This window comes from Phallusia mammillata, chromosome 7 (assembly GCF_965637545.1).
Source record: "Phallusia mammillata chromosome 7, kaPhaMamm4.hap1.1, whole genome shotgun sequence".
In the NCBI taxonomy this organism is placed as follows: domain Eukaryota; kingdom Metazoa; phylum Chordata; class Ascidiacea; order Phlebobranchia; family Ascidiidae; genus Phallusia; species Phallusia mammillata.
The window spans coordinates 15,899,209-15,912,063 of record NC_137258.1 but is presented as its reverse complement, the minus strand read 5'-3'; the positions used below and the strand labels follow the sequence as shown (position 1 = coordinate 15,912,063).

At 34.9% G+C, this 12,855-nt stretch overlaps 1 protein-coding gene across 1 annotated transcript; it reads right to left on the bottom strand.

Moving 5' to 3' along the window:
* Positions 1–648: 648 nt before the first annotated feature.
* Positions 649–12,283, bottom strand: LOC145202715 (putative serine/threonine-protein kinase DDB_G0271682). Its single transcript, XM_080075755.1, has 7 exons — positions 12,199–12,283; positions 10,886–11,037; positions 10,124–10,576; positions 8,000–8,232; positions 4,091–4,162; positions 3,598–3,668; positions 649–702 (listed from the first exon to the last, which is right to left on the bottom strand). The coding sequence occupies exons 1-7, from the start codon at positions 12,208–12,210 to the stop codon at positions 649–651; spliced, it is 1,047 nt and encodes a 348-aa protein (XP_079931881.1). The 5' UTR covers positions 12,211–12,283.
* Between the last annotated feature and the right edge of the window lie 572 nt (positions 12,284–12,855).

Here is a 12,855-nt window from a genome sequence, read left to right as displayed (position 1 = left end):
TGATACAGAGCTTTCTTGCACTGTCACAAACTTTTTTTTCCTGCAAAATATAAGTTATAGCTGTTGCGTTTGTTTTATATTCGCACTGTTAGACAAATAATGCTCTAGGCAATTGTGTGAAATAGACATTTTGAACTACTGTTTCATATTAATCATATGCATTTTGAACTACCAACGTGGGTCAAATACAAGTTGCCTACATTTAAATACTGTATGACTGTATATGTGTGAAAAAATGAAAAAAAAAAGTTTTGTGTATATATATGAAGATTTTTATTATATTGGTATTTATGAATAATACGATGTTTATTCAGTTTTGGCAAGGTGAAACAGGTTATTTTTTATTGAAAAAGATATTGTTATGTTGGTCCATGACAATTCAAATGCATTCGAAAGAAAATAGTTGATTTTGCATATTTTTTATTAAAGTGTTGAAATGTATCAGAATCATGAATCCCAAACTGCAACCTTTCCCTTGTTAAAAATATTACATATATTGCGCAACTTCAGGCATACAAAGTTTGGTGCAACATGCTGGTCAGAAAAAGAGAAAGGCTTTTCTAATGATGTATTGAAATTGCCATGTCTGTTCCTATGCTGTAACTTTAGAGATATTATGCTTTGGGTTTTGTACATTTTAATCGAAAATCACCTTGCAACTTGATGTATGTCTGCTACAACTGATCGCTTTCTTGCTCCATTCTACACGATAAAAATGGATGTTATTAAAAGTGAAACTAAAAGAGTTGCCTAACCCAGTGGTTCTCAACCTTTTAAGTTTGCGGACCGGTAAACTTTTAGAACAAATTTTGCGGACCGGTGGACTTTAAAAAGTCAACTCAAAATGAAATCACGACAAAAATATACAATTCAAAAACAGTACGAAAAATTCAATTTAATGAGATGGTGCTGCTGTCTGTTTGATATCATATACGTATTAGACGCGGTTCTAATGTTTCTGTAAGGCGAAGTAGCGCGTTAACTTCTACACGGTTTCCCTGCCTTCAACATCTGACATTTTGCAATTAAGACATAACATTGTAAAATATTTGGCGGACCGGCAGAAAAGTTGAAACAGACCGGCACCAGTCCGCGGACCGGCGGTTGAGAACGACTGGCCTAACCCATATTGCTAGTGCACATACACTATGACTTATTTTAAAACATATACAAATTTCCTACACTTATTTTATAATGGGTCCAATGATAGCCAATGTTTTCATAACTGTTTGTTTTCGCAAGTATAAACTAATGGGCGTCACACATGCAAAGTTGTAACAAAATTTGTCAATATTCTTTTTGCATTGTTATTGTCTTTTTTATTATAATAGTAGTAAAAAAATGGAAAAAAAAACTTTCAATATTGCTGTCAAAGATCAGTTTTTAAACACAAATTTTCCTAGAAAACAGTTGTATTACGGACACTATAATTCAAGAAGCTATTTGCTACAAAGGTATAGTCTACATAACACTTTTTTTAACTAAAATTTGTTGGTTTGGATAATGATAGCTTTTACTTTGTTGGTTTTGTTTGGCAAAACGAAATACCATTGACCGACTGTTTACTGACATTTTGACAAGATTTTCAATAACATGCAGTCCTTAGTGCTTTGCTTAATTTATACATGACTCAAGTATTGTGGATCAAACTTATTTGTCAAAAGTAAGAAAGCTATGTTGTGACAAAAAATTATTCTTAACTGTGTTTACAATACAAACAAGTTGACAATTATTTAACCATTTATTGACCAATTGTCGCAACTTTCGGATATACCAAGTTCATGTTTTAACCTTTATATTGATTAGGAACATTTTGCCTGACATATTAATGGGAAGCACTCTTTCTTGACTAAACCCGTATTACAAACCAGTGTAAGACAGCAGAAAAATGTGAACAAAACAATATGTGTCTCCCTCAGGGAAGGTGACCCTTAATATTCCTGGGACATGAAGTACTAACCTAACCAAATCTCATCCATTCAGCTATTGTCAAACAAATTTTGCCATTTTTCAATCAACATCCTACAAATTGACAATCAACACCTAAAAGTGGCATATTCTGCAAACTGTCTAAATTTCATCAATTTAGGAAAAGTTTACAAATATCATTCATTTTAGGGGTTAGTGGATAAATGGTGGGGCTGCAGAGCAAAACTTAACAATTGACACCAAAAAATGGTGTATTACAAGCTGTTAAAATTTTAACCAATTGAAACACTAATTTTACCCATTTTAGGGGTTAAAGTGATGGGTGGTGTGGTTACAGGGTTAAACATAACAACTGACTCTACAAAACTTTGTTTTCTAAACTGTCAAAATTTTATCCAATTTGGACATTGTGTAAAAATGTGAACCTGTGGGGTAACTCATGTGGTTTTGTGTCAAAACCAATAAATATAAAACCACAATGACCCAATGAACAGTCCTGTAAAATTTTATCTCAGATGGACAATGTTTACAATTTTGACTACCAGAGGTGTTTTGAGAAACAACTGTTTACACTTCTGACGTCATATGGTTTTACTCAGTTGGGATTGGTGGGGTAACAGTCTATACCAGTGGTCTTGAACCTTTTTCAAAAGCGACCCCAATTTAAAATAATTAAATCAGCATTTACATGCGACCCCCTTTTTTTCGATAGGGAGGAAATTGTTTGAAGTAATGCCGAAGCTGAAACTATTTTCATATTTCGAAACTAATGTTTCATTTAATTTGGCCAATCTATTCGCGGTAAAGCTCACCAGTTTGCAGAAATCAGTAAATTTATCCAATTTTACCTGAACACGCTGTATTACTTTCGACACCGTATGTCATTCAGGCTCTATCACATAACAATGGGTAGGATAACTTTTGTTTAGAAAAGATTATTGCATGATTGGATTGTGACACGAGCTATCAAACAGTACAGCAAAACATGAGCAAAGGTTGCGAACTAGAACAAAAACGTATCATTTTTTGGTAATAAATTTGAACACCAATAAATTGAATTTATGGCGACCCCAGAAAATTTTTAGGGGAAATTGCCATGTCTGTTCCTATGTCATATGTTTCATATCCATCTGTACCACCCTACCCTCTGTAAAATTTTATTACAAATCTAACAAAGATTTTGTGGCAAAAGTGCATTGACAAACTTTAAAAAAATAAAAAAAGGTGAAATCAAGACGTGTTCCCTTGATGGACCCATAATTATCGCAATTTTAGTTGTGGTGTAGTTTGAAAGACTGTGTGGTGCATTTTTCAGCAGAAAAGACATGTTTTAAGATTTAACATTGTCTTGGTCAAAGATTCGGTGAAATATTCCATAGACCCCCTATTTCTTGGGGGACATATCTTGATAGCCCCCCTTAGGGGCCCCCTATTATTTGGCTGAATCCTCTACTTTTGCAAAGATTTTGTTTCTGATAAATATTTTTTTGCAACATGAAAGATTAATATAATTGAGTCAGAACGTCAGCCTATCTATAGTTAAGTAAACAAAACTTTACAATGCTAAACCTTAAATGATTACCCAAAACTTCATCTTTCAAAAATCAGTTTCAACAAAAAATGTTTAGCCAAATCCAACACCACCAAAACCAATGACACAAAACATACCATTGATTTTGCATCTTCACTTACAGGATTTGAAGACAATTGAGACTGAAGGAAATTGCAGATATTTTCATCTGCAACAAAAACATTTGACTAACTTTTACTGCAATTCCATTTTTTGTACTGAAGTTGAAAATTTTTTCAACAGAAGGATAGTACATATTTCCATTGACTTTAGAATATGGCCTATTTCATTTTTTGTGTAAGAAGGTTTGGTGCTATAAAGGGCATACAGCAATTATATTTTCTCACATAATCATGCTATAAGAGGTACAAACGATTGTTAAGGACGCGGCTTTTTTGTATCATTTTTAGTTGTGTTTGTGTTTGTGAGAACTGTCCAACATAAGAAATATGTGGTAGATACATGTTTTCAATGCACAGTAGTTTTTTGAGACATGCTATTTAAGGGGTTATACATTTAAAAGGGTTAAGTTAACACAATCTGTGTTCTCAATGGAAATTAATTTGTTAAGACATAGTCTTCAATTTTTACCTTTTCTTTTCGGCACATTCTGCTGTTGTTTCATCAAAAGCTCCTCTATTAACTGACTAATGTCATGTTTTACTGTAAAAAAATGATCAAAAAATGATCATGCAATGACATATAGTTAAGTTTTTATAACTAGAAAAGTGGCTTTCTGATATACTTCCATTTTATATATTCTATACGATATTTACCAATTTACTATACTATACACAATTTTATCTACATATATGATTGTTTTTTTATCTACATATATGATTGGCAAAAACGAATGGGTCCCCACTAGGGATGTTCAAAGTAGAATATCGAATCTTGGGATTCGAATCCAGTTAGATTCGAATCCATTTTTGCCGTTTATATCGGGTAATATGAACCAATATAAATGTGTGCTCTCGTCGCTGGCAAAAATGTAAACACATGTGTTACGCTTTTAAGTGGTCGCCCCGTCATTGTACCAGTTGCAAAGATGGCAAGTGCATCGTCGCCGTCAAATCAGTGAGCGCTATATAACGTTATAACGCCAAGTCCCAAGTCGCTATAACACAGCCACAACGACGGTTGTGCGTTGGAGGCATAATTAACGATTAGTGCATTTGTTCCGCATCTGATCACGTGATTATGCTTATGCCATTAAACATCGTACCGGCGACTTTTTGCAATGTCTTACCAGCATCTAATTGTTTCAGACTTTTTTTTTGACACAACAAAAATTTAACGGTCATGGCGATAGGCAGCGAATGGAAGAATGGGATTGTCTGTTAATATCGCAAAAACAGTGATGGAATCCCATAACATATGACGTTTGCATCATTTTTTAACCGCATACAAACATAAGAATGCAGTTAGTGCACGCTGCAAAGTTCACAATTTGTGTGGTAAAATCGCTGGTAATTTAATTGGACTTTAAAATTGCCCAATGTCCCTGCTTTACATCACCCAATGTTTTAACTTTTTTAGGGTGCCTGTTTTTGCAGTTGTTTTAGGTTAACAAACGTTATATATTAGTACACTAGGGAGTCTACGTCAGTCCTCGTCAGTCTATCAACAAATCAAATTACCACAGCATGCTTACAACATAGTTACTTCTACTGAAGGCAATAATAATCACCAAATAAAATTGTAAAAGTTATTTTTAACCTTATGCTAATTTTTCTGGCTTAGTGAATTTTGGGTCATTTAGTTTCAATGCAGTTGTGCAAAGTTTTTTCCCAGTGTTTTTCTTTGTTTTGGCTGGTTCTTTTTTTACATTATAAATGAAAAATATGTTTTATAATGTATTAAACTGGTCTACTTTAGTTGTTGTCAAGATTATTGATTGCTCAGTCAAAAATAATATAAGAATTGGATTCGATATTCTAGATTCGCATCAATTATTCTAGAATACCCAATTATTTTACTTTGAACATCCCTAGTCCCCACACGCGTGTTTATGTGGATTTACGGTAAACAAATGTTGCGGACATTTTTAGATTCTTAAGGACAAATTTTTCACAAAGCATTAACTTAACTTTAAAAGTTTTTGTCCGTATTCTATTTGCATCATTATTGTCATATAATTACAAAAAATGGGTGAAAAAAGAACGGGGAAAATACTTTCAATTTAATCTCTTGCTTTGACCTTGATATTGTCGTTCAAGTTCAGTTTTTAAACACAAATTTTCCTAGAAAGCCTTATCTGTTATATTAGACACCATATAAAAAAAGTTGTTTGCTACAAAGGTATACATAACAACTTGTTTTTCACTTAACTTTGTTTCGCAAAAACGACCGTTTGATGACCTTTTCACACTGTTTTTAACAGCATGCAGTCCTTAGTGTTCAACAATACCAGTTAGGCTAATTTATACATGACTTAAGTACTGATTCTTGAATTGATTTGTCAAAAATAAAGAAGATACATTATGACAAAAAATTCTTCGTTACAACTGTGTTGTAATCCCTACAAGGTGACCTTTAGTGACCCGTGGTTATGCGACGGCCAAGCTGACAACGAGAATTTAAAGACCATTTATCGCGGCGTTCGAAAAAGTCAAGTTTATTTTTTCATATTTATGTTGATCAACGACGTTTTGCCTGAAATAAAACGTTTATCGAGTTTAAATTATGTCTATGGACTAACACCTTCGCCAAAACTGAAAATGCGCGTGATAACTCAATAAAACGACACAGCATTGCTGCACAATGAAACTGCTGATTTCTAATCACCCAAATGACTGTATCGTAAAACGTCTGTCCGGACGTCAAGCTGAGCACTCCCGCTCTGCCGCCTTAATCGTAGGGACTTATATCTGACTGATAGCGTACACATATTATGGGTTGTGAAGGTAACTGGCAAAATTTTAAATACTAAACAAATACCTTGCTTAAACTAGAAGGGTGGCTTAGCACATATTGCCCTTGCACATACACTATGATCTATTTTAAAACATAAATATAATTCCTTCACTTATTTTATATTGGGTCCCATATTAGCCACCGTCTTTTAAAACATTAGTTGTTTCTGCAGGCAGAAACTCATGGGTCCCCACACATGCAAAGTTGTAAATACTGCATTTCAAGAGATAACCATGTGAAAGTTTGGTGTTGTAAGGTAAACGCAGTGATCGGCACTGGGCTTAAATAATAATACTATGTAAAAACATAACATTTGAGTATGTTTAATAAACTTTGCAAAATTTCATATAATTAGAATGTTTTTTAAAAGTTCATTTATTTTAGGGGGCTAGTTGAGTAAATGTTGGGGCTAAAGGTAAAACACATCAACTGAAACCTTCCATTAGCATAGTCCACATACTAACCCAAATTTTATCCAATCCCGACACTGTTTAAAAAACTGACCCATTGTAGGGGACTAGTGGGATAACTAATGGGGTCAGACACACAAACTAAAAAAATATGAAATCTCAATGACTCAATCAATAGTACTGCAAACTTTCAGCCCAATCCGCCAATGTTTAAAATTTCGACCACTAGAGGTGTTTTGAGCGACAACCGTTAATGTTTCAGATGTCATAGGGCTGTTAACAACCCCCTAACTAACGTTCACCAAGCAATCCACAAAGTCATAAAAGAGTAACATACAACTGCTTGCCCTTGTAACACTATTGAGCAACAGAAATCTTTCGTTTGTGGTGCCCAGTAACATACAAATACGTTTTACACTTTAGGGGCTTGTGGGGTAAATGATGGGGCTACATGGTTGAACACATCAATCGACATCTATAAATGGCATACTCTACAAGCTATCCAAATTTTAGCCAATTCTGACACTGTTGAAAAACTCACCCATTTTAGGGGGCTAGCGGGGTAAATACTAGGGTTATCAACAAAAACAAAGTGGGATGCACATCTACATAACTACATCTACCATCTGTGTAAATTTCAGCCAAATCCATCAAACATTTGATGGAAAAACGAGTCGGACAAACTTTGGGGAAAAAATACCCATTTTAGGGGGCTAGCGGGGTAAATACTGGGGTTATCAACAAAAACAAAGTGGGATGCACATCTACATAACTACATCTACCATCTGTGTAAATTTCATGCAAATCCATCAAGGATTTGATGGAAAAACGAGTCGGACAAACTTTGGGGAGAAGAAAAAAAAAGAAAAAACAAACAAACAATTTGAGTAAAATCAATATGTGTCCCCTTCAGGGAAGGGGACCCATAATAAAATCTCCTGATTGTTTAACTGTTTATTTATCCTTGAGCCAACAATACTTTTTTAATGGCTGAAACCTTTACAGAACTGAACAACTACCAGCAAAATGGCAAGATCACCTATCAAAGTGAGGTTAAAACTAGAAGGGTGGATTAGCACATATTGCCCTTTCACAATCGGGTCTGCATTTCTGACTTTTACAAGAACAATATATGCCCCCAATATAGTTTACAATAGGTTTAAGTTATGAATACCGGTAGACATTTTTGGCCGAGCATTTGGTTCACCATTCCAACACTTTTTGATTATTTCTATCAGTTGTTTGTACACTCTGGCTTCGGTGCTGTTTTTGCTGTTGCTTATTAGGTTTGTTAATTCTGACTCGTGAGGCCTTCCATCAAAAAGAATGTAATTCTTCAATTGATTTAGATGGGCACCGGCATAGACAACCACTTGTGTAACAACTTCATATGCAAGCATTGAAAACCTGTACCCAACAATACTTCATTTACATTAGCACTTTTTTATTTCAATTACAACACAACATAAATAATTGTAGTCTTCCTTTAAAATTGACTTTTTATTTTACAATACTAGAAGGGTGGCTTAGCACATTTTGTCATTGCACATACACTATAACCTATTTTAAAACATTCATATATTTACTCTGCTTGTTTTATATTGGGTCCCACATTATCCATCGTCTTTTATAACCTTAGTTCATTCTGCAGGCAGAAACTCATGGATCCCCACACATGCAAAGTTGAAAATAATGCATTTCAAGAGATGACCATGAGAAAGGTGTTGTAAGATAAATAATAATACTATGCAATCACAATAATTCAATCAATAGTACTGCAAAATTTCAGCCCATTCCGACACTGTTCAAAAACTCACCCATTTTAAGGGGTTAACAGGGTAATAACTGGGGTTATCAACACAAACAAAGTGGGAAGCACATCTACATAACTAGGGATGGGCCGAGCCGAGCCAGAACCCGAGTACTCGGTACCGAGCATCGCTGTTTTTGCTGCTCGGTGCTCGGCCGAGCAGTTGCACAAACTGAGCCGAGCGTTAAATTTGCATATTCATGCCCTGCTAACATATGTAACTAGCGTTCTAAAGGGTGTCTATGAACAAAAACGAATGATTTTTTAAATGTATTAGATAGTGGAAAAACGTGTACTTAAAGGGCATGTACAGCTTAATAAAACACCGCCGGTGACGTAAGAGACCTTGTAGAGCTAAAACGTAGAAAGGGGATTTTTTGTGACGTCATAATGCACCGAGCGTGCTCGGCTGAGCACCGAGCATTAAAGTGAGATGCTCGGTGCTCGACCAAACAGAACATTTGCAATTTTGGCACATCCCTATACATAACTATATCTACCATATGTGTAAGTTTCATCCAAATCCATTAAACATTTGATGGCAAAACGAGTCAGACAAACTTTGGGGGGTAAAAATTTTTTTTAGGGGGCTAGCGGGGTAAGTACTAGGGTTATCAACACAAAAAAAGTGGGATGCACATCTACATGACTATATCTACCATCTGTGCAAATTTCAGCCAAATCCATCAAACATTTGATGGAAAAACGAGTCAGACAAACTTTCGGTGAAAAAAAAACATTTTAGGGGGCTAGCGGGGTAAATAGTGGGCTTATCAACACAAACAAAGTGGAATGCACATCTACATAACTATATCTACCATCTGTGTAAGTTTAATCCAAATCCATTAAACATTTAAAGGCAAAACGAGTCGGGCAAACTTTGGGGTAAAAGGTGGCTGGCGGGGTAAATACTAGGGTAATCAACACAAACAAAGTGGGATGCACATCTACATAACTATATCTACCATCTGTGTAAGTTTCATCCAAATCCATCTAACATTTGATGGAAAAACGAGTCGGACAAACTTTCGGTGAAAAAAAAACATTTTAGGGGGCTAGCGGGGTAAATAGTGGGCTTATCAACACAAACAAAGTGGAATGCACATCTACATAACTATATCTACCATCTGTGTAAGTTTAATCTAAATCCATTAAACATTTAAAGGCAAAACGAGTCGGGCAAACTTTGGGGTAAAAGGTGGCTGGCGGGGTAAATACTGGGGTAATCAACACAAACAAAGTGGGATGCACATCTACATAACTACATCTACCATCTGTGTAAGTTTCATCAAAATCCATCTAACATTTGATGGACAAACGAGTCGGACAAACTTTGGGAAGAAAAAAAAAGAAAACAAAAAAAAAATTTTTTTTCAGTAAAATCAATATGTGTCCCCTTCCCATAATAAGATGTAACAGTACAACAAATCGACTATAATCAAGATGTGTCGATAAAACCTTAAAATATCAACAGCTACTTATTTTTACCCATAAACATCCTCCATTGTAGACCGTTCAATAGTGCTATCCTTCAAAAATTCAGGTGCAGCATAGGGAACTGTGTGTCCGGATGAAGGGTGATCCAATGTTGTGCACAAAGAGTTGGCTGATTTTAGAACATTGCTTTCACCAAAATCAGCAATCTTAACCAAACCATCTAACGTCAGCAAAACATTTTGTGGTTTTAGATCACCATGAACAATAGGCTCATCTTTTTCATGCATGTACTGTAATGCATCAGCTATTTGGTGAAGTATTTTCAATTTTTTTAATAATTCAATTGTTCTTTTAGGTTTGAGGTGAAGAAAATCCTCTAAATTTCCACCCCTGGCATATTGCGTGACAATGCCAATAGATCCATCTTGAAAATCAAGGGTTTGGAAAATCTTTACAATGTTGCTGTGCTGCAAACTTTTCAAGACTTTCACCTCCTTTCGAAATCTTATTGACAAAAATTGACTTCATTAAAAACTACAGCTCAACTATTAAGTGATGCTAATATTTTATAACTTTAACACTAAAGCTGTCACAATCAGGTTGTTTTAAAGGTTTGGTTTGGGTGACTGCTAGTAGTTTTAAGAGACCGCAAGTGTTTCATTTAAATACCAAAAAATAGCCATATCCAAATTTTGGGAAACCGCTGGAGAAATTTGGGGGACCGTTTTGGTCCCCCAAAACACCTTAAAAAAACACTGGTCACAATCATACATTTTCTAAATTTATATGTACACAACTTTAATCGCTACATACTTTTTTCTAATTTCATCTTTTTTTTCTTCAGTTCCAGTAAGTAATATTTTTTTTACTGCAACCTTGCCCAAGGTTTTATGTTGTGCAACAAAAACATCACCACTTGCACCATTTGCAATAATTTTTAGCTCCTTAATGTCAGATTCTTTAATCTGCAAAAAAATGTAATGATTTTCACAAAAACACACACACACACACTAACTTAAACATAAAGTATTATTATTTACAACTAAGGAAACAAGCAGTGAAAAATGCCCTTAAATTTTATCCAAATCAGTTACAGCATTTCCAAAATACAACAGATATGTAAGCCTACTAAATCACTCTACAGAAGACCCTTTAAAACAGGCCCTCCAATGCGGCCCACGAACAGTCAACAACAATTGTAGTATTTTGTCAGACTTTTATCTAATTACACTAAATTTGTCTTACTTTTCAAGTTGAAAGCTATTATTTAAACTGACGTTTACCGAAACTTAATTTACACATACAAATTCATATGTTATGAATAGAAACGATAGTAATTGAACCGTTCCTTAAAGTTTTAGTCAAGGGTGTACAACCTGCGGCCGTACGGCCACATTGAAATATATGTACTGGCAGACGTGATGTAATTAAAACTTCTTTGCCAAAACTTTTGATTTTCAAACTGCCCTAAACAGATTTTGTGTTACTGAAAAGAGTATTACCAGCCTAGTAGCCATATGCGACAGACTTTTTGTAGGCGTATTGTGTGCAAACAATGCGAAAAACAGGTACAAAAAGCGTCAAAATATAGATTATGACATAATAATAGAGTTAAAACTGCGGGTCTTCACATTGTGGAGCTTAATCTGTACAATAAGTTGGAAATTAATCTGGGCTTTTTGGGCGTCAATAGATGGTATATATATGATATAAACCTTTTTCTTGTAATTTTTGAACAAAAACAGCAGATAATTGGCTGCCGTTGGTGAAATAAGGATCTGCAATGCGGTCGTCGTAGCGAAAAGGTTGTTTAAGTGTATACAACCAGATTAAAAATCACATGCGGCCCACAGCATAATTCCCAAACTGCAATGTGGCCCGCGAACCCCACGAGTTTGACACCCCTGCTTTAAAAGCTAAGGGGTGTCTAGTAGAAAAGGTATACTAAACATAAAAAAATGTTTACAAACTTTTTGTTCTGACCAAACAGCAACATAAAGTCTAAAAAAAATAGTCTTTAGTGAGTGTATTAATGAGCCACTTCTGTACACAGCACACAGGTGGTTTCATAAATTTGTTTTACCTGGTAACAAAATCACCCAAAAAACTGCAACAAAAAACCCTACCTGTAATTTCATCTTTAATGGATGGTATCCAATAACTCTACTCAACTGCTTTCATGATTGTTTTCGATAAACAACCTAATACATCAAAGCTGTAAAAATACAAAAAACAGACAGTTTTATTTTTCCTTAGGTATGCAAAACAACTTGGATGGAAATCAATGGTTACAGAACAAAAAGAACAAATGAATAATGCCTTTACAAAATGCAGTCAAAAATGGCCTGCAAATAAAACAATAAAAAAACAGTTCATGTGTGTACCTGCCATGAAGACTGGGTTTAAATTTTCAAAACATTATTAATGGAAATAATTTTAAAAACAATCCCAAAGACCTGAATTATAGCATTGTATAGACTAGTTCTTAAAATGAGGTGACACTTTCCTTGGATATTGAAACAAAGGGGCAAGTACACAGTAACTTTGCATTGTTGGTTGCAGGCGTTGCAGCTGAATTTGGGATAATTACTTGAAACAGAAAACAATAAATGGTAAATATTTAAATAAAAATGTGGTCACGCAAGTCGCAAACCCGAGATATCGTCAGAAAACAACAACCTAGTTGCGCACGTTGCTTCCATAACCTTTTTCATTTTTAGGGAATCCCCCTTCAAAAAAACAAATCTCCCGCCGTTCACCATTTTGTAAAACTGTAATTATAT

Bases quoted from the DNA above. Each gene is read 5' to 3' on its own strand.
- LOC145202715 (XM_080075755.1), bottom strand. The intron at 8,233-10,123 runs GTAAAAATAAGT...TGTTGGGTACAG, and splicing joins ACAATGGAGGATGTTTATGG to GTTTTCAATGCTTGCATATG. The intron at 703-3,597 runs GTATGTTTTGTG...TTTATCGTGTAG, and splicing joins GTGAAGATGCAAAATCAATG to AATGGAGCAAGAAAGCGATC.